The sequence below is a fragment of the Schistocerca americana genome, chromosome 7, assembly GCF_021461395.2.
Source record: "Schistocerca americana isolate TAMUIC-IGC-003095 chromosome 7, iqSchAmer2.1, whole genome shotgun sequence".
NCBI lineage: Eukaryota > Metazoa > Arthropoda > Insecta > Orthoptera > Acrididae > Schistocerca > Schistocerca americana.
Window position 1 is genome coordinate 311548691 of NC_060125.1, and position 21053 is coordinate 311569743.

At 38.9% G+C, this 21053-nt stretch overlaps 1 protein-coding gene across 1 annotated transcript in view; it reads left to right on the forward strand.

Moving 5' to 3' along the window:
* Positions 1-21053, forward strand: part of LOC124621841 (myotubularin-related protein 13) — a 232503-nt gene that overhangs the window by 205858 nt on the left and 5592 nt on the right. The window contains exons 31-35 of the mRNA XM_047147285.1: positions 9742-9889; positions 9977-10186; positions 10302-10458; positions 12755-12961; positions 16275-16357. Coding sequence (XP_047003241.1) covers positions 9742-9889; positions 9977-10186; positions 10302-10458; positions 12755-12961; positions 16275-16357 — 805 coding nt within the window. The remainder of the gene's footprint in view (positions 1-9741; positions 9890-9976; positions 10187-10301; positions 10459-12754; positions 12962-16274; positions 16358-21053) is intronic.

A 21053-nucleotide genomic window follows, 5' to 3' on the forward strand; every position in this document is an offset into this window, starting at 1 on the left:
TTGATGTGGCTTTCGAAAGTGAAAAAATTGTAGGTGTGGATGTGGTTGGCAAGCAGGATAAGGAAAGAGGTGCTAGGTTTGATATCAGGAGGACATTAGGAAAGGGATCACATCCTCAATGATCAACAAGGAATGTGATGGCAACAGGACAGGAACAGTGAAAGGCAGTGAGGGAATTGTTTCTTGAATGTTGTATGGGAGATTAAAGACAATGGTCTATAGCTGTTGGTCAACAAAGACAGAGGCTCTTTCAGTGGCAGCATTGTACCCAGCCATACTGGAACAACTAGTGGGAGGACTTATTGGCCTGGGTTTGTGTAATTTGGGGAGTAGAAAAAAGTTAGGAGTGTGGTTTGGGGGGGGGGGGGGGGGGTGAGAAGGGAGATGGATTCAGATGTCAAGTTTTCGGCTGGACCTAAGGCTCTGAGGAGCTGCTTGAGGTCCTGTTGGACTTCTGGTATGGGATGATGGTCACAGGGTTTGTACGCTAGGTATTGGGAAGTTGGCAGAGACCGTCAGTTACATAGTATCTATGGGTCTGGACCATTGTAGTGGAGCCTTGTCTGTGGGAAGAATGATGAGGTCTGGATTAGTTTTCTGGTTACAGCCAGCTGTGTGTTCCATGACTTTAGACTCAGTGGGGAGGGATTTAGAAAAGGAAGATCAGCCATGATAGAAGTGAGGAGTTCCTGAAAGAAAACCAGGCAATGACTAAGTGGAAGGAGAATAAGATCAGGGTTGAAGATAGATTGAAACTGTTTCACACAAGGCTCTGTGTGGGGTTTTGGTTGCCTGTTGTCAGTGGGATGTGTGACAAAGAAATGTTCCCTCTACAACAGGTAAAGGAAAGAAGATCCTTCCCTGGTTATTGTAAACCCATGTGGACATATGGCAGCACTAGGTGGGGCAGCTTCTTCAGACGGTGCTGGGAATGCTGTTCCAAACTCTGAAGGCAAAGAGTCTCAATTGCAGTAATAGAATTAAGAAAGCTGTGGTCAAAGAATTAAAGAATTTTGCAAAAGGTGTAGCAGTCATCAGATATAGTTTGAAATTGGATTGTATGATTACGAAGGACCAGATGGGTGAGGGTGAGGGAATGATGGAATGGGAAAAGATGAGGACATTGTTAGCTGTAACAGGCAGAAGACGTGCTTTTTTGGTGTTGCACTGTTCAGCGATTTTGATTACGATAAACTTATAAACTTACAATGCAGTATTCCTCCTTGGTGCACCAGTGTAGAAGTGTGCATAAAATCAGCTAAGTGAAAAATCCATGCAATACACACGTTTGTTTATTTGTAACAGCTGACTTAGGAATTTTCCCTTATGTGAGACTGCGTGTACAAGATCGGGTGCCGATTTTAAAGTTCTACTTTCCCATATTTTTTTGCTCATGTCCCCTCTGTGTAATCTTTCATTGATTGTATCAATATCCGTTTGTATTGTGATATATTGTGAAATTTTGAACAGTCGCAAGTGTTGCGATAAACTAATCCTGTCATCATCATTACTAAACTGTGCTCTTTAAAAATATTTTCAGAACAGTAGGTGTATCTTTGTTCAAAACAATTGTTCTCTTATTTCACTTTACAGTTTCATGAGAAATAGTTTAGTTTGAGAATTCTAGGATGCTTACAAAGCTATATTTTCGTTAAGTTACCAGTGTGTTTTGGGTATGTAATTTATTTGGTAGCAAATCAGCATTCTGGTTTACGTTTCAGCCAAAGAATATATCACCCTCGAATTTCATTGTGTATCTACACAAATAAATGTGCTTTCTTGAGAATTTTTGGAAGCTACCATTGTCCTTTGCATAATCTACAAGCAATTTGTAGCAAATTGGCATTTGTGATTTAGTAACTGTAGCAGATTTTCCAATTAACATATTGTTACATCTACACTCATGCTCATAAATTAAGGATAATTGCAGAATGTGGTGCCACACAACGTGGCACTACACAAAACTGTTGCTAATAGCATAAGCACATAGGGGAACACGCACGACGCAGATCTTAAATCCACGGTATTGGTGATAAGTTGAGAAAACCGTCTCGAAACACGTGTGCTACAAAATGCCAGTGTTCCCTGCGCATGTACGCCGACATCAATATGGGATATGATGACCATGCTCACACACACAGGCTGCAGAACAGGTTGGCATACTCTGGATCAGGTGGTCGAGCAGCTGCTGGGGTACAGCCTCCCATTCTTGCACCAGTGCCTGTCGGAGCTCCTGAAGTGTCATAGGGGTTTGAAGACTTCAGTGATACGTTGACCAAGAGCATCCCAGATGTGCTCGATGAGGTTTAGATCTGGAGAACAGGCAGGCCACTACATTCGCCTGATATCTTCTGTTTCATGGTACTCCTCCACGATGGCAGCTCGGTGGGGCCATGCGTTATCATCCATCAGGAGGAAGGTGGGACTTACTGGAGCAAAATTATGTTCTGATACACCTGACCTGTTACAGTTCCTCTGTCAAAGATATGCAGGGGTGTACGTGCACCAATCATAATCCCACCCCACACCATCGAACCACGACCTCCATACAGGCCCTTTTCAAGGACATTAAGGGGTTGGTACCTGGTTCCTAGTTCACGGCAGATGAAAACCCGGCGAGAACCACTGTTCAGACTATACCTGGACTCTTCCGTGAACATAATCTGCGACCACTGTTCCAATGACTATGTACTGTGTTCTTGACACCAGGCTTTACAGGCTCTCCTGTGACCAGGGATCAGTGGAATGCACCTTGCAGGTCTCCAGGCGAATAAATCATGTCTGTTCAGTCGTAGGTAGACTGTGTGTCTGGAGACAACCGTTCCAGTGGCTGCGGTAAGGTCCCGAGCAAGGCTACCTGCAGTACTTCGGACCGTCTGCGGTCACTGATGGAGAGATATCAGTCTTCTTGTGGTGTTGTACACTGTGGACATCCCATACTGTAGCGCTTGGACATGTTTCTTGTCTGCTGGAATCGTTGCCATAATTTTGAGATCACACGGAAGTCCCATGCTACGACCTGCTGTGTTTGACCAGCTTCCAGTCGCCCGAGTGTTTTACCCCTCATAATGTCATCAATATGTGTTCTTTGAGCCTTTTTGATCACACAGTCACCATTAGCACGTCTGAAAACATCTACACACTTACTCGCTGCACCATACTCTGACATGCACCAACACACCTCTGCGTATGTGGCAGAGGCAACTCTCCATCCAATCCAGATAACGAAAGCTGTAGGAAACCCAGAAGTGTCAGTGTAAGATCGAAAGAAATGCCTCCCACAGGTGAGAGTAGTAAAATCCTAATGGTAAACTGCTGAAGCATTTGCAACAAAGTGCCACAGTTTGAAGTGCTTCTGATAAGCAGTGAAGCTCACACAGTACTAGGTACAGTCATCTGGTTGAAATCTGAAATTGAAAGCTGTGAGATTTTTGGGGAAAATTTAAGTGTATGTCGAAAGGATAGGCAAATGCGAACTGGAGGTGGTGTATTTGTTGCAATAGACAAGAAACTCAGATCCACTGAGGTAGGAACTGAAGCTGCTTGTGAAATTGTTTGGGGAAGACTCAGTATCAGGGGTGGGCATAAAATGATTATTGGGTTCTTCTGTTGCCCACCAGTCATCTCCTGTTGTAACCGAAAACTATAGAGAAAACCTCAATTCGTTTGTACGCAAGTTCACCAGTCCTACTGTAATCATCAGTGGAGACTTTAAATCATCCAACAGTTAATTGGGAAATTACAGTTTTGTTAGTGGTGGGCATGATAAGACATCCTTTACTAAATGCCTTTTCTGAAAACTGCCTAGAACAGATAAGAATCCCACACATGATGGAAATATATTAGATCTAATGCTAACAAATTGACCTGACCTCTTTCAGGACGTCCACTTCAAAACTGGTATGAGTGATCATGATGCTGTTGGGTCAGCAGTGACTATCAAAGTACAAAGGACAACTTAAAACAAGCGTACAGATATATATGTTCAGTAAACTAGATAAAAAGAATGGTAGTGTTATAATTCAATGAGGAACTTGAAACTTTCAGCACAGGGCAGGAGCATGTAGAGGAACTCTGGGTCAGGTTTAAAAGAAAAGTTGACCATGCACTGGATAGATATGTACCAGTAGAACAGGGAGGTAACCTCCACAGTACACAGTCACTGTAAAGAAACTTACAAAGAAACAGAGATTAGGGCATAATAGGTGTAAAACAAAGCATAGGGCTATAGCTAGAGAGATGATGAATGAAATGCATTAGGCTGTCGAGAGCATTGTGTGAAGCCTTCAGTGACTACTGTAGTAGAATTTTGTCAAGTGAACTTTCGCAGAACCCAAAGAAATTCTGTTCATACATAAAGGCTGTTAGTGGTACCAAAATCTTCGTCCAGTCTGTAGTGAAAGAGACAGGGAGTGAAATTGAGGTTAGCGAAGAAAAAAACTGAGAGGCTTAACTCAGTTTTCAAATGTTCCTTTACAAAGGAAAACCCAGGAGAATTGCCCCAGTTGAATCTTTGTACCACTGAAAAGATGAATGAAATAAGTATTAGTGTCAGTGGTGATGAGAAACAGCTGAAATCGTTAAAATTGAATGAATTTCATAGACCCCTCGAAGAGGGGGGGGGGGGGGGAGCGGATGGGGTTGGGGATGGGGATGGGCCCAGTTCTTGGAAAAAGCCACAGGTCAAACCTGTCTATAAGAAGATAAGAAGGGCACTAGAAGTGATCCACAAAACTAACATCCAGTATCCTTGCCATCAATTTGTTGTACCAACATGGATTTCAAAAAAATCAATAATGTGAAACCCAACTCGCGCTTCTATCACATGACATACTGAAGCTATGGATCAAGGCAAGCAGGTAGATGAAGTGTTTCTTGATTTCAGAAAAGCATTTGACTTGGTACTATATGTACACTTATTGTCAAAAGTAGGATCATATGGGGGTATCAAGTGAAATTTGTGACTGAATTGAGGACTTTCTGGTAGGGAGGCCAGTCTGTTAACTTGAATGGAGAGTCATCGTTAATTGTAGAAGTAACTTTGGGTATGTGCCAGGGAGGTGTGTTGGGACTCTTACTGTTGATATTGTATAGTAATGACCTTGCAGACTGTATTAATAGTAAAATTAAGCTTTTTGCAGATCATACATTTATCTGTAATGAAGTACTATCTGAAAGAGGCTGCATAAATATGTAGTCAAATCTTGATAAACTTTCCTTCTCATAATATTGGATCCTATGGCTGTAATATCAATGAGTCACTGTTGGAATCAGCCAACTCTTACAAATGCCTGGGTGTAACACTTTTTAGGGATATGAAATGGAATGATCACATAGGTTCAGTCGTGGGTAAAGCAGGTGGTAGACTTTGGTTTATTGGTAGGATACTGGGGAAGTTAAATCAGTCTACAGAGGAGATTGCTTACAAATCACTCTTGTGACCTGTTCTAGAATATTGTTATAGTGTGTGGGACTTGTACCAGATAGGACTAATGGGGGATATTAAACATATATAGAGAAGGTCAGCACAAATGGTCACAGGTTTGTTTAATCCATGGGAGAGTATCACAGAGATACTGAAGGAGCTGAACTGGAAGACGCATGAAGGTAGATGTAAACTGTCCCGAGAAAGTCTATTAAAAAAGTCTCAGGAACCAGCTTTAAATGATGATTCTAGGAATATACTCCAATTCTCTACATATCACTCACATAGGGATTGTGGGGATAAGATAAGAATAATTACTGCATGCACAGAGGTATTCAGTCAGTCATTCTTCCAGCACCCTATATTTGAATGGTGAATGGAACAGGAAGAAACCCTAATAACTGGTACAACGGGATGTATGCTCTGCCAAGCACCTCATGGTGGTTTGCAGAGTATAGATGCAGATGTGGATGTAGATGTCCTTGTGGGAGGATGGGTGACAGCCCAAGATGCTCATTTTAATGGTAAGCCCATTCGGTGGGATACCTAAGAGCTGATGAAAGACCTGCCTCACACTACCATGCTACCCCACCTTTGCCTCTTGTTTTTGGAATACATTTTTGTGTTTCTGCATCTTATTTATGCTGTTTATGATATAATGCCAACATTTAAGAACCAAGCAACATGTCTATAACCTGTCAACATTTGTTAATACCAAAACCCTTTTTAAAAACTGTTGTTACTTGCATTCTTGTGTATGTATATGTCTAGTGTATACATTAACTTATATACATGTATTACAGGCCATGGAAGATGTTTCATGAGTAAAAAAACATTAAAAACTGGATGACTAACACCCAGATCTTTTATTTATCATATATCTGGACAGGTAAAAAAATCTAATCATCAAGTGGCAGCAGGAGAGGACATGTAAAAAGTTACTGAAATTTGCAAGCTTTCAGCGTCAGTTGTTCTTTCTTGTGGCAGGATGATTGAAGGGAAGGGAAGAGGGTTGGAGCAAACACTCTGATGAGATTTAGAAAATTGGGATATTTTGGAAAAGTTGCTGAGAATTGGGGATCAGGGGAGACTTACCAGACGGGATGATAAGGAAAGAGTGATTGTTGGAGACTGGTCTGAACTAGATTTGGAAACCTGAGAGCTCAGAGGGTGGAAATAGCATAATGTGCAAGACAGTGATTACTGACAAAACATCATGCACATTTTGACAGTTGCCATCCTCTCCATGTCAGACTTTCCCTCCCATATAGTTTTGGCATTAGAGGCAAACATATTTGTTGAGATGCAGACTCTTTACAGCAGTACACCACCAATCTCACCTCAGCCTTCACTGGACTTAATTACCCCACCAGCCTAGTTCAAAAACCTATTTCCTGAGGCATCACATCCAACCCTGCTACAGCTGCCCCCCCCCCCCCCACCCCATCACCCCCCCCCCCCCCCCCCCACAAAAAAAAGGCTGAGGAGTAAACCTCTTGTCACTCACAAGGAGCGCCTTGACTGTGATGTCATAAAAACCAATGAGTTTTACAGCATTTAACACAGTACATATTGTTTACCAAGCAACCACAGTATTGGGTGCTGATGGCAACAGGGACGGGACTGGAGGTATCCATTGGTGAGCACAGCAAATAGTTGAATTGCTTAGTTGACAAGTAACTCACAACAGTGCTACAGTGCTAGTGGTGTTGATACAAAGCAGAGGAATGGAAACGATAAACAAAGCAAACATTGCATTATATCTAAAATAGCCTTATCTTAAACAACTGTTGACAAAGTTGACATTTCAACAGAAAGGAACCCAGGGAATTCCACAGATTGAGAAAGAAGTGGCAGATAAAATATTAACGTTTCTGCAAGATGAGTCAGTGGAATGTGTGGTGTCATATACGCTCGACTGTGTGAACAGTGTACATGAAGATATGTGCTTAACAAGTGAAAGTGATATTGAAACAGCCATGTAGTTAATCTACAGCTTAGTAAAAAAAAAAATTATGAAAATATTTCAAATAAGTCTGCAGCAATTTCACTATATAATACGTAGAAAAAACTACAGACATTCAAAGGAGGACAAGGCTCAGTGGTTATAAATACTGGTGTTTGCACGTTTCGAGGATGTGTGATACAATTTACAGGATGTGCACGATAGTGACTGGCTACGTTATGCACATCAAACTACATGTGGCATTGATTTCAATGGAAGCTGTGGATGGTTGCGAAAGGTAAATTGGCTGGAAAGTTATTTATCGTGCTGCAAGAAGTTGGAGGTGCTCTGCCCCGTGCGATTCTGTCTCGTGTGTGCAGTTGTGCAAGGACAGTAGGGAATATTTTGTCACAGCAAGCAAGAGTGGGGAAAATGGGTGTAAGAGAACAACTACTAGAGTATGAGCACAGCTTTTGGCCAGTAGTTGGTCAAAATAACATGTTTTTTCTTGATTCCTGGTCTGTGTACTCCTTTAGAGCAAATTGTCTATCCTGAAAAGTGTGGGACATTACAGTTCATACCACCTCTGGACATATTCTGCCTCTGGATGTTTACTTTTTCTATACCTACAGCTACGCCTTAAAAGATAGCCAGTTTCACGATAACCTCCCCACAGACTTGCGCATTCAGTTGCATGCCATCTCATTCCATCAGTTCTCATCACCCCATTACACCAATATGGTAGTGTATTTCTTAAGAGTGGATACCTAACTGAATGTCCTACACTGTTTGTTACTCCCAAGGCGTTTGCCTTCAATCTTGATGGTGTGAACGTTTGTGACCACTGTGGCACGCCATTTTTCATTTGGTGCTCATGGTGCAAGTTCGTGGTTTGTATGGAATATTTCTTGAATGTAGAAGTTGTCTATTTTGTGACATGTAATAGATACATCACATGGAAGGTTGATCTCTGCACCTTCCGGACATCGATTTTTTGTCACCCTCCTAATGCACATGGTGAATCATTAGCTACTAATATTTTTCCTATCGTAATTGTTAATACAACAGTCTCAAATGAGCTTTACTAAAGATTGAACTTGTGACCTTGCACTTAAGGGGTTCCTTGTCAGTGTTTTCCAGATCTAGAATATGTTAATCAGTTACTTCAACAAGGCTGTGGTGTCCTAAAATCATGCTTTGAAATGAGGTTCATTGTGTCCAACATTTTGCCCTAAACACCTAGAACAGTTCTTTGTCAACCCCAATCTTCACAGTACCCTTGTTAGACACTATGCTGCCTTAAAAATGTTTCTGTACCCTATGGCTCCTAGCACTGTGACAGTCTCTGCTGTAAGACTTGCCTAGGCACCATCCTGCCACCAGTTGTACCAGCATTTACGTAAACGCTATTTGGCCTTTTATATTAACATGGCTATCCCCAAGTTATCAGTTAGGATGAATGGGCACAGGCAGAGGGTGTTAAGTGGCAACACAAAATATCCTGTTGCAGAGCGTGCCCTACAACTTGACAGTCATGACCTCAGTGCCTTTTTCACCACACATGCCATCTGGATTCTTCCCCCAGACACTAGTTTCTCAGAACTCCGCAGGTGTGAACTGGTGTCAAAACATTCTTTTGTTCTCACCACCCACGTGGCCTTAATTTACATTAATTTCTTAGATTGACAGCATTTCTCCTCGGTAAGAGTTCAATTCTTCACTCCGTTTTAGATTTTTGTACCTTTTATTTTCTGACCTATCTACTTTTCCCTGCCCCCACCTCTACAGTGTATAACACACTTAGCTTTCTGCTCTTAATAACTTTTGCACAATGTTTTACCAGTGTTCTCCGTCTTGCTTATTGCCCTGTCTTCCACCTTAAAGGTCTCAGGTTTCTCCGACCTTGGGTTCTGGGTGATTTTTCTGACCTCGCCGCACTTCCAAAACCTCACCAGTGCTTTTCCTTCCCCCTTCAACCCTTCTGCCAGGAGAAGGAGCCACTGGCTCCAAAAGCTTGCAAATTTCAGTGCCTTTGTATGTGGTTTCTCCTGTTGCCATTTGATGAGAAGATGTTTTATTTATTCAATTATATTTTATTTTCAAAAACTGAATATTTTCATTGATAAATTAAATCTTTTATTTAGTCACAGAGATAACTTAAAAAAGTGAGTTGCAGCAGCATCAGAACTGATCTCACGACACTCCCTCCCACACACACCAATGCATTTTGTTAATGAATTAAAGGTTCTTTAGGTGCCTTTCATGCTAGCTTTGGTATGTGGAATAGGACTTTGATTTTACAAGGATTACGGAGATAAATCTGTAATGTAATTAATTGTGTATGTTATATTTTGGATGTTTTCAATTATAGGTATGAAGATGTAGAAGTAAGTGTTCCAGATGCATTTTCTCATTTGTTGGAGGAGATACACAGGTTAGAAACAGAGCTTGGCCACTTACCACAGAAATGGAGGGTTTTGTGGGATAAACTTGAATTACCAACAACTGACTCCCTCACGGTAAGTTTTTATGCCACTGGAATTTTTAAGAACCAGATATGTTAAATAATCTTTTTATTATTGGAAAGTGTATCCGTTTCTTTATAGAGACATGCATCCTTCAGTACACAATTGGTTCGTTACCATGGCCGGTTACTACATAAGCGTTCAACTCTAGAAATACTTATGCGTGGGAAGATGGTGGGTGCCTCAGAGGCTGCACACGTTTATTCTCATCCGCACAGATTTGAGCGGTACAACTATACAACACCCACTTATTGTGATATGTGCACAAATGTTCTTTGGGGGCCTGTGAAGGTAATTTTATCAGATAACTAGCACATTTTTCTGATTAATTTGAATAAAAGTTTAGATGGATTTATTTGATAATGTGTTTCACATTTCTCATGGTTATTATTTCATATTTTTGCAGACAGGTATGCGTTGTGTGGATTGTGGGTATAGCTGCCATGAGAAGTGTGTTGAAAGTGTTCCTAAGAATTGCACAAAGTACAAAGCTGTTGCGGATGGTACATTAACGTCGCAAACCTTAAGCAGGACTGGTGGAGACAGTGGTTCCGGGAGCTCAAGTAAGAAGTAGCTCCTCATGTTTACTGCTTATTTGTGTTACTGTAGGCATTCACTGCAATTTTGCCAATCAAAGGGATTGGATTTTGTGGTAGAATGTTATTTTCTGCTCTGATTTGGTGACTGTGAGTACATGTTGTTAGGTTAGCTTGAATTTTATTTTGAAGTTAGTAATTTGCATACTGTCCAAAAGGCCAGAAAAAATGCTGTTGTATGAGACACATTACCAACACTTAGGGGATAATTTAAGTTATTTCAGAATTTCATTAATGTCATGTGGTGGAAATGTTATACACCACCTTCCATTGCTCGGGTTTCTGTTGTCTCTGAGAAAGATGGGGAATAGCTTAAAACTCGGAAGTCTTGTAAGAGAGGAATAGGGTACAGATCCCTGTCCCACCATCGAGATTTAGATGTTCTGTGGTTTCCGTAAGTCATTTAGACTGTCAAATATTATATTGCCTTAGATGTTGATTCCCTTCCTCATCTTTGACCAAACAAAGCTTGTGCTCTGTCTTTCAGTGCTTCGGCCCTGTCGTGATGTTAATTCCAAACTTTCCTTCTCCTCTTCCCTTTTTTTGTCATCCCTGAATGCAATGCAGATATGGCTTTTATAGGTAACAAAGAAACACATGAGGTGTGTGGCATTCATATTCTGTACTGAGGGATCTCGTGCTGTGCTGAGGGATCTGGTATGTGGAATGAAGAGAGTGTATGTGCTCTTACGATCAGCAGTTTACAACTTATTAATGCATTATAGGGCACAGCTCAGTTGACTGCAGGCTTTGTGCTTTCGTGAACCATCCCTTCTTCGTGTGTCATTGATTACTTATCTGTAAACTGACTCCTCAGTTAGGCAATGATTTTTCCAGTTGGGCAGTGAAGAATAACTTGTGATGCTGAAAATGCCTGAGAGATAATAATAAAAACAAGTAATTAGTAAAACTTTTATTGTTGGCAATTTCATAGGTTTGCCAGAAATAGTTGCTAGCTGACCTCTTTTCTGTTACCGTTGTTGTGATAGGCATTGAAAGGGGGCGAGGGGCTTGGGGATTTCAGAAGGAAATGGGAGGCAAGTAGGAGGAGACATAATATCTCCTCTGCCTAACAGGGTTGCATTTAGCAAAAAGGATAAGCATTGGATAGTAGTTTGGATTTACCGAGAATTGTGTAGTCACTCTGTCCCCGAGAAGTACACAATACCCAGCTGAAATTAAATATGGTAACAGTGCTGGTTGTGCTCACCCACCAACGTCTACACACACACACACACACACACACACACACACACACACACACACACACACAGAGAGAGAGAGAGAGAGAGAGAGAGAGAGAGAGAGAGAGAGAGAGAGAATATTTCCCTCAAGTGTTCAGATTTCTGCTGATATCAAAGAAAACACCAAGGTGGTATAATGTCATTGTAGCTGGAGATACATATAAGTTTCAGTGTGAAGCATTTAATGGGTGTGATGGGAGCTATTGAGGATTAATTTGTATCAGAAGTCATTCCTCTTTAGAAGTGTGGTTGTACAAGAGTGATAAGTATTAATACATTTATTTGAAACACTTCTGAAAGTACATTATGGTGAATTGTTCAGGTTGAAGCACATAACACAGAGTCCATTTTTTTCCCTGCCTCCTCCCCACCCCCATCTACACAGGCAACTGCTTTTTACAATGTGTGTGTGTGTGTGTGTGTGTGTGTGTGTGTGTGTGAAGCTAGTGTTGTCCTTGTGCTGTTGAGTGTGTGTGTGTCACACATCAATCAGCTTCAAGTGAGTGGCTGCTTTTCCTTATTTTTGTTTATTGTTACTATATCCTGGTATTTCTGTTACTGTAACAACCAATCATTTTGTTAGACAATGAAATTATATTTTGAGTGCTTTATTAATTCAGGGTATTTGCATTTCATATCGTTTTACCTCTGGTTCAGTGACCTTATTTGAGTTATCTATAATTTTCCTAAGTTTTCAGCTTTCTTGGTCTTTCAGTTGAGTTTATGAATGTTCAACTTGTTTCCAAGATTCCCTCTCTGCTCTAGGTATCCTCATTTTACTACTCATGTCAAATGAAATCTTACCTGGGCAAATCCATTGATTTATCCTTCTAATTTGTAAGATTATTTTTTGAATATTTCTTAAGGATGAATTTCCCCATTACACCTTTGCTCTGTCCACTAATTTAACATTCCTTGCATTCAGTTTAGACAGTCACCAAAAGAGAACAGAAATTAGTTTATCTTTTTTTAATGAGTGTATCCTTTTATGCAAAATGTTGTCACGTTTCAATTTCCAGGTGTAACCACTATTCAGACATCAAGTCAGCAGTACTACGAGCAGTTCTCCTCCAATGTAGCAGAAAATCGAACACATGAGGGATACTTGTATAAACGTGGTGCTCTGTTAAAAGGATGGAAACAGCGTTGGTTTGTTTTAGATTCAATTAAGCACCAACTGCGTTATTATGATGCGATGGAGGATTCACACTGCAAGGGTTATATTGGTAAGATAATTGTGCTGATTTTTCTGTCCCTATTTAACATCAAATACAGTCCCTTTTGTTCGATGTGCAACTTGTCAAGTAGAGAAGAAGCAGTGTTTATCCAGTTTTTGATTTTTAGTCCCATAAAATTAGACAGGGTTTTCGTCCTGTGTAGAAATAAATGAAACATTAATCTGACATTTTCAGCTCCTTTTGTACTAAATTGCAACAGCTGTGCCCATCATACTGGCCATGTATCTTACTGGCAACTTCTGTAGGGAATGGTGTGTGTTACATATTCTTACAGTAAGTTAAGAATTGTGGTTGCAAGCTTATGCTTCCTCATTTGAACTCTTAAAAAGACTGACTTGTTGAAACACATTGATATGAAACTTGCCCTTTACTTCTAACTCGAAAGTTGTGAATGATTATAGGATATGAGAAATTCATTCATAAAGCACTTTTGTCACTATTTGATATAGCTATATACGTGGATCACCCATGCCCCCAAAAAGGGTTGTTGTTGAAAATGGAATGTGTTAGGATGTGCAGGATAATGAATTGTAGATTGACTGTAAACCACATTAAAGAGAGCTTTATAATTTATAGTTCGGACATATGGCTCAGATGGATAGAGCGTCTGCCATGTAAGCAGGAGATCCCGGATTCGAGTCCTGGGCACACATTTTCATCTGTCCCTGTTGACGTATGTCAATGCCTGTAAGCAGCTAAGGGTGTGCATTTCATTGTAATTTCAGTCTACATCTTATTCTTCATGTGTACACATTTGCAGTCCTCTACCACTAGAGGGGTCCAAATTTTAACTTGTAACATGGTGGTGTCTAATGTAATTATGACGGCACATGAGAAATAGCATGCTGTAATCAAATTTAGAATTTGAAGAGTTTGTCCTCACATGGAGCACCCTATCCTTCAGTATGACAATACCAGACCATACATGAGTGCTGCAACAATCTGATACCTTGGGTTCACTCTCATTGACCATCCTCCTTACAGTCCCAGTTTGGCTCCATCTGACTTTCAGTTGTTTTCAAAAGTTAAAGAACACCTTCGAGGACTTCACTTTGATAGTGATGGTAGCAGTGACAAGCAGAAGTGAGGTTGTGGCTCCATCAACAAAGTCAAACATTCTACAGTGACGGTATCAAAAACTGGTCTCTTGTTGGGAGACTGTGTTGAGAAATAAATATGTAGACATGGGGAATAAAGATGTAGAATGTTAATAAAGATTGTTTCATTCAAAAATCTTTAAGAAATTTCACGTAAAAAATTTGGAGGTATTACTTTTCAGCATGCCCTCATATGAACAACAAATAATTGGGGAAGTTGGATGTAGGTGCTACTGTGAGGTGATTGGTGGATTGCATCAAACTGGTCAGAAGACCAATGACAAAAGAAATAAAAGAATCAGTTTGCGTATCGTTGGCCAACTTATTTTATTACGTTGATTTGAAGTAGTCAAGGAATTTGTATGTAACAGATAATAAAATTAACTACAGCAAGAAACTGGAATCATGTCTGCACGACAACTCCTTCTGCTCCAGTGAAGAATTCTGTGTGTGTGTGTGTGTGTGTGTGTGTGTGTGTGTGTGTGTGTGAGAGAGAGAGAGAGAGAGAGAGAGAGAGAGAGAGAGAGAGAGAGAGAGATTGAACACAGTTAACTATAAATCAATGTATACTATAATGGTAAAACTGACTTGTTCCACTTCATGACTAGAGGTCACCATTGTGATCCACGAAACATGCAAATAACCCATGAAAATATATTAATAGAGATTGTGTTCACTTCTGTGACAGAACAGTGCTAGTAGTACCATCACTAACATTAGAAACTGAACCACTCAATATGTTTCCGTGTAACAGAGTGCCTGCTTTACGTGCTGCTAAGGATGTAGCTGCTGCTGTTACACATTATCATTTCACCACCATGCTAAATGGCAGAGTCCCACTAGATCAATTCAGGAATAAATTTCCTGTTTCATTAAACATGTTACATGCTTGTTTGTGAAGATCTGGTGAGCAACTCTTAACGTATATGAAACTGAATTATGAATGTGCCATTGATTTTCTGCTCGACATTCTGTAGCTGTGTGTGTAGATGATACAATAAGCTGCTGCTTCACTCCTAAAGAATATAATGAAGTTCGAGAATTCTGAGGTCCATTCAGAAAATCAGTCTACGCATTGTCTGTCAGTGATCTTGTCTGTTTTACTAGGTGTAGTCCCATAAATTGGGAGAAGCATTAAAGGTAGATAACTTAGTAATAATTGAGCAAATGTGCATTTTTTAGTATCTCTTTCATGGAAAAATTTCCTTAAGCAGGCATTCTTCAGATGTTGAATCTCTGAACCTAAGTTGGCCTCTCCAGAAATTGTTATAGCTCTGTGTAGCAATGTTTTTAAAACTGCTTTCATCGTACACAGAATGGCCAAGTCACCAATCTGGTGCATTTAAAGTGTATAAAAACAGCAGATTTCCTTCTCCTTTTTCGTCAGCTGCGAACCTCGTTTGATGATACATGTTATTCACATGATCAGTAGCTGCTAATCAGTCAAGATGCCATGTGGCCAGTATGTGAATTTGTCAACACAATGAAAGACAGAAGGCAGATAAGTGGAGTCATATTTAAAGCAAGAGTGTGATTTTCTGTTACGAAAAAGAGAAAACCCTATGATAAAATTTACTGATTACATGTAGCTAATTTTGTGTTTAGAACTTTTGTTTTGTTGAGGTTGCTCTCACTAATATTAATGTAACAAATTCGAAATTTGTAGTAATTTGTGACAAATAAAGGTAATACACAGGGTGGTCAGAAACAGTCTGAAAAGCTTGTAAGGGTGTTGGAGGGTAGGCTGTGCTGAGAAATAATTGTTAAGAAAAAAATTCAATATGTTGTGCCATTTCCAAGTTATTTGACATTGTATCCGAGATAAATCTCTCAACACATGTCAGTAAGCTACATCACATTGTGTGGTATCACATATATATTCTTGAAAACAGAAAAATTGTGGGTACAGTACTGGATTTTGGAAGGTATTATATTTCAAGGCTGAAACAACATAAAATTTTGATTACTAATAATGTCCTAAATAGTAAGTTTTGAGAATGAGGGATTTCAGTTAAGCTATGTCAGTCTTCCAACAAACAAGCTCTGGTGGGGTTAAATTTAGACGAGCACAAAAGAAAAACTGGAAGTCTGCTTATAAATAGTAATTTTTTATGTATAATAATCTCTAAAATTATAGAACTTATTTGTGATGCTAATGTTAATTATAGTTCTGTTCTTAATCTTTTTATTCATATTTGTTATAGACTTGGCAGAAGTTGTCTCAGTAACACCTGCAGCTCCTACTCCTGGTCCGCCCAAGAAGACTGATGACAAATCATTTTTTGATGTGAGTTAATTGACATGAAGGTCCTTTTATTTTTTAGTTGAAAATATTTGTTCTAAATTCTACCATTATTTGCTGCTTATCCACTTCTTAATGCTGCGCAAGTTAAAATAAGTATTAGGTAGTGCATAAGTTTGTAGCATTTTTTCCATAAGTTTAATGAACATAACATACACAAATAACACAGAGTTTAGTTGTCAGTAATATATTCTTCACTATTTGCAACAATCTGCCAGTGCTTGGGTAACTTTTTGATTCTGGAACTGTAGAAATCCCGTAATTTTGAGATGAAGAACTCATCGAGCCATTTTGAAATGCATCTTCATCGGAAAGAAAGTTCCATGAAGATTGTTTGATAAAGAGCAGAAAAGATTGAAAATCTGAGGGTGTAAAACCAGGTGGTAAGGTGGGAGTGGAATGGCTTCCCAACCGAAATCCTTTATATTGGTCTTTATTAGTTCTTTATTAGTCTGGCAGAATACAGGTGAGCATTGTTGTAGAGTAGCTTCACTTCACTCAGTCTTCCTAGTCTTTGTTCTTGAATTGCGTCTACAAGACGTCTCAGTTGCTGACAATAAATGCAAGCAGTTATTTGTTTTGTAAATAAAACTGCCTTTTCTTGCTGCCACTTAATTTATTTATCCCAGATGCATTTCGTCTTTTTCTTATTCTAAGACATCATCAGTAGGATATATAATGATACAGTTTTGTTGGTTTTAGATTATTAAACAGTTCACGTTGCAATTTTTTATGTCAAAAAAGTAATTACTTACGATTTGCTGATCTTCGTTTCCTCTCATTTGGTCTGGAGGTCGCACTACCACTTTATTACTGACATATAACCACAACTTTGCATTCTGACTTCCTTCACAATGTTCACCATGTTTCTCTTTCTTTTCGTGGTGTACTGTTGTTCTTTTGCCACTCGATATAACTATTTCATTGCACACTGCTTTTCACAATGTAAATATTGCATCTCCATTACGCGTTTCCTCCTCTTTGGCGTGTTTACCTACTTGTTGCTATCTTAATGAAGTATATGTGTAAGACTTACTTCTATTCATGCTGTTTATCCCTTGTGTGTGTATGAGAGAGAGAGAGAGAGAGAGAGAGAGATAGAGAGAGAGAGAGAGAGAGAGAGAGAGCTGAGGACCATTCCAGAAATTCAGAAGACTTCATCTGAACATCCATAAAACCATACAACACATAAAATTCAACAACATATGCAAATGTAACAATCTTGTACCTAAATATATCAATGTAAAGATTAAAAACAGTTCTCCCAGCGCCCAAAAAGAAACGCAGGCTGCTCAAAAAATGTGGTTAAAATATGAAATTAAATCCCTGTAATCTAAATAACAAGAGCTAAATTACGTGTTGTATAAGACACTTTCACAACTCGCACACACAATTAATAATATGACAGTTCTCTCCCATCTGGTCAACAAGGTCGCAAAGCACACAAAAGCTGCTATACAAAGAATGGTAACAGTTCATGGAAGAAAGATCAACCAACTCAAAAAACTCCAGTCACAACACAATACCTTTACACACAGCCAAGAAAACACACACACACACACACACACACACACACACACACACACACACATTCTACCCAAGATTAGTGAACCTTACTGACACGCAGCTAAACAGTAAAGAAAGACAGCTGTTGGAGAAAGGATTAAAATACAATGTAAATTCAGAAATAGATGAAGATTACTTAGAAAATTTAATTATAGGAGCAGAAAGTGTTTGACAAAGGAGGATAGGAATGAAAACAGCAGAGTCAACATTGGACTAACTAGAAAACTAGTAAAAAAAATCCAGAATATAATAACCAGTTTAAAAACACAACACAAAAACACAGAATTTGCAACACTCAGAAAACTTAGGAGAAAACTTCAAAATTAAAATGTCATCATTTCAAAAGCAGATAAGGGGAACACAGTATTACTGACAGACGAAGAACCATACATTGAAAAAACACAAGAATTGGTCTCACAAAATAACATTACAAAATTAAAATTGGACTCAACAAACAGATTCCACACAAAAGTACAAAAACTCTCTGAAAAATATTGACATCGTACTGGATAACACAGAGAAAAGAAAGTTGACTCAGATCAATCCCACTGCACCTGTCCTCTGAAGCCAACCAAAAATCCACAAACCAAATCTTCCTGTTAGGCCAATACTGGATTTCAGAAAATCCCCCACTTAATAGATTGCAGGATACGTGTTAAAATTACTGTCTGAAAATTTCAAAAAAATTTCAAAGTACAAGAAGACATAACCATTAAAAACACTATACAGCTAATACAACAAATAAGATATAAAAATCACAGACATTTGATGTAGAGAGCATGTTTTCCAACATACCAGTACCAGAAACAATAGAAATCATAGATCAGAACCAAAAAACTTAGTCAACTCCCTGATAAACGTATTAATGAAATACACGCATTAATAAAGCTCATAACAGAACAAAATTACTTCCAATTCAGTAATGAATTTTATTTACAAGAAGATGGATTACCAATGAGATCCCCAGTTTCAGGAGCCCTAGCAAATATTTTTGTAAACCACATTGAACAGATCATTTAAAAAAAAAAACAGTAGCAGAAGAATACGACATATTATACTGGTTCAGGAATAGGGACGACATCCTTTGCTTAGTAGATGAACCTCAAACAAAAATTGAAAAACTGTATACCGACATCAAAAAATACATAAAAATATAAAATTCACAATTGAAAGAGAACAGAATAACCAAATTAACTTTCTGGATATAACAATCAAAAACCAAAGCAATAAGCATATGTTTGAAACTTACCGTAAACCAACAGCAACGGACATTATCAACACATGCTGCATAGACTCAACATAGTTCCACTCACCAAAGAAAGCTACTAAAAAGAACTGGACATAATAATGTAGATAGCACAAAATAATGGCTACAATAATAACATAGTCACAAAGGTAAACAACAAAATTAAAAGTAAAATAAAAGCAGATAGCACCAAACCACAGACAACAACACAACAGAACCAAACACAAACATGCAATCCTGTAACAACTTCGCACGATAATCAGAAAAGATGAGAGAACACAAGATGGTATACAGTGACATACAAGCACAAACTCACCCATAAAATCACCAACATTTTCAAAAGACAGGGAATAAACATAGCATACACAACAGACAATTCTGTACAAAAATACACCCCAAAATCGACAAAAAACAGGGACATATACCAGAAAGCACAGTGTAACACTTGCGAAGGCAGATACAATGGACAAACAGAACATTTGATATCAGATACAAAGAATACATGAGAGGCTGGAAGTCTGGGACAAACCACTTCACATTTGCAGAACACCTAAGAGAACATGATCACAAACCAACCACTAGAGATGATGACATGAAAATAATTAGAATGAACAATAAAAAACACCTCCTAACTCTACAAAAAAATCACCACATACAGAAAACCAAAGTAGAAAGAAAAACCCTGTTGAATGATCAAGTACACATGCCAAGCAATTCATTATTTACACTTATAAATAAAATAATAGAATAATTATATATAAAAACAAAGATGAGGTGACTTACCGAACGAAAGCGCTGGCAGGTCGATAGACACACAAACATACACACAAAATTCAAGCTTTTGCAACACACTGTTGCCTCATCAGGAAAGAGGGAAGGAGAGGGGAAGACGAAAGGAAGTGGGTTTTAATAGAATAATGCGCCCAAAGAGGATTTATATAATAATACTATTTAATATAATACTACTACTACTACTACTAATAATAATAATAATAATAATAATAATAATACCACTCAATATATTTTCACCAAAACTTTCAACCACTCGTTAACAGCTAGTACAGCATCATACAATTCAAACCACCAACCCCCCCCCCCCCCCCAAAAAAAAATACCCTCATCCTCTCTCTCTCTCTCTCTCTCTCTCTCTCTCTCTCTCTCTCTCTCTCTCTTTTACACACACAAGGTATAAATGTCATGAGTAGAAGTAAGTCTTGTTAGGTTGCAACAAGTAGGTAAACATGCCAAAGAGACGCAAACATGTAATGGAATTGCAATAATTACATTGTTAAAAGCAGTGTGTGACAAAATAGTTATATTGAGTGGCAAAAGAACAATGATACACCACAAAAAGAAAGAGAAACATGGTGAACAGTGTGAAGGAGGTCAGAATGTAAAGTCGTGCTTATATGTCAGTAATAAAGTGGTAGTGCGACCTCCAGACCAGTTGGGAGGAAACAAAGGCCAGCAAATTGTAAGCCATTAATTTTTGGCATAAAAAATCATGACATGAACTGTTTAATAATCTAATACTAACAAAACTGTATCATTATAGATCCCACTGATGATGCCTTAGAAAACGAAAAAGGCGAAATGCATCTGGGATAAATAAAGTTGCAGCAGGAAAAGACGGTTTTATTTACAAAACAAGTATTTCTATGATTGCTGCGGAGGATGGCCATGCAAACAAACTTATAAGCAGTTACGGTTACACCTCGGGGAAGCCGTTCATAGTGTACCACACTGTCGCTGTTCCATCAGATGCATAACATTATCTTTTGTGGATGCGCACAGGTCTTTATACGGGGAGTTGCTGCTTTGTTTGGGCTCAGCCACTCTTTTCTTTTCCTTACATTAGCATAAAGAGAC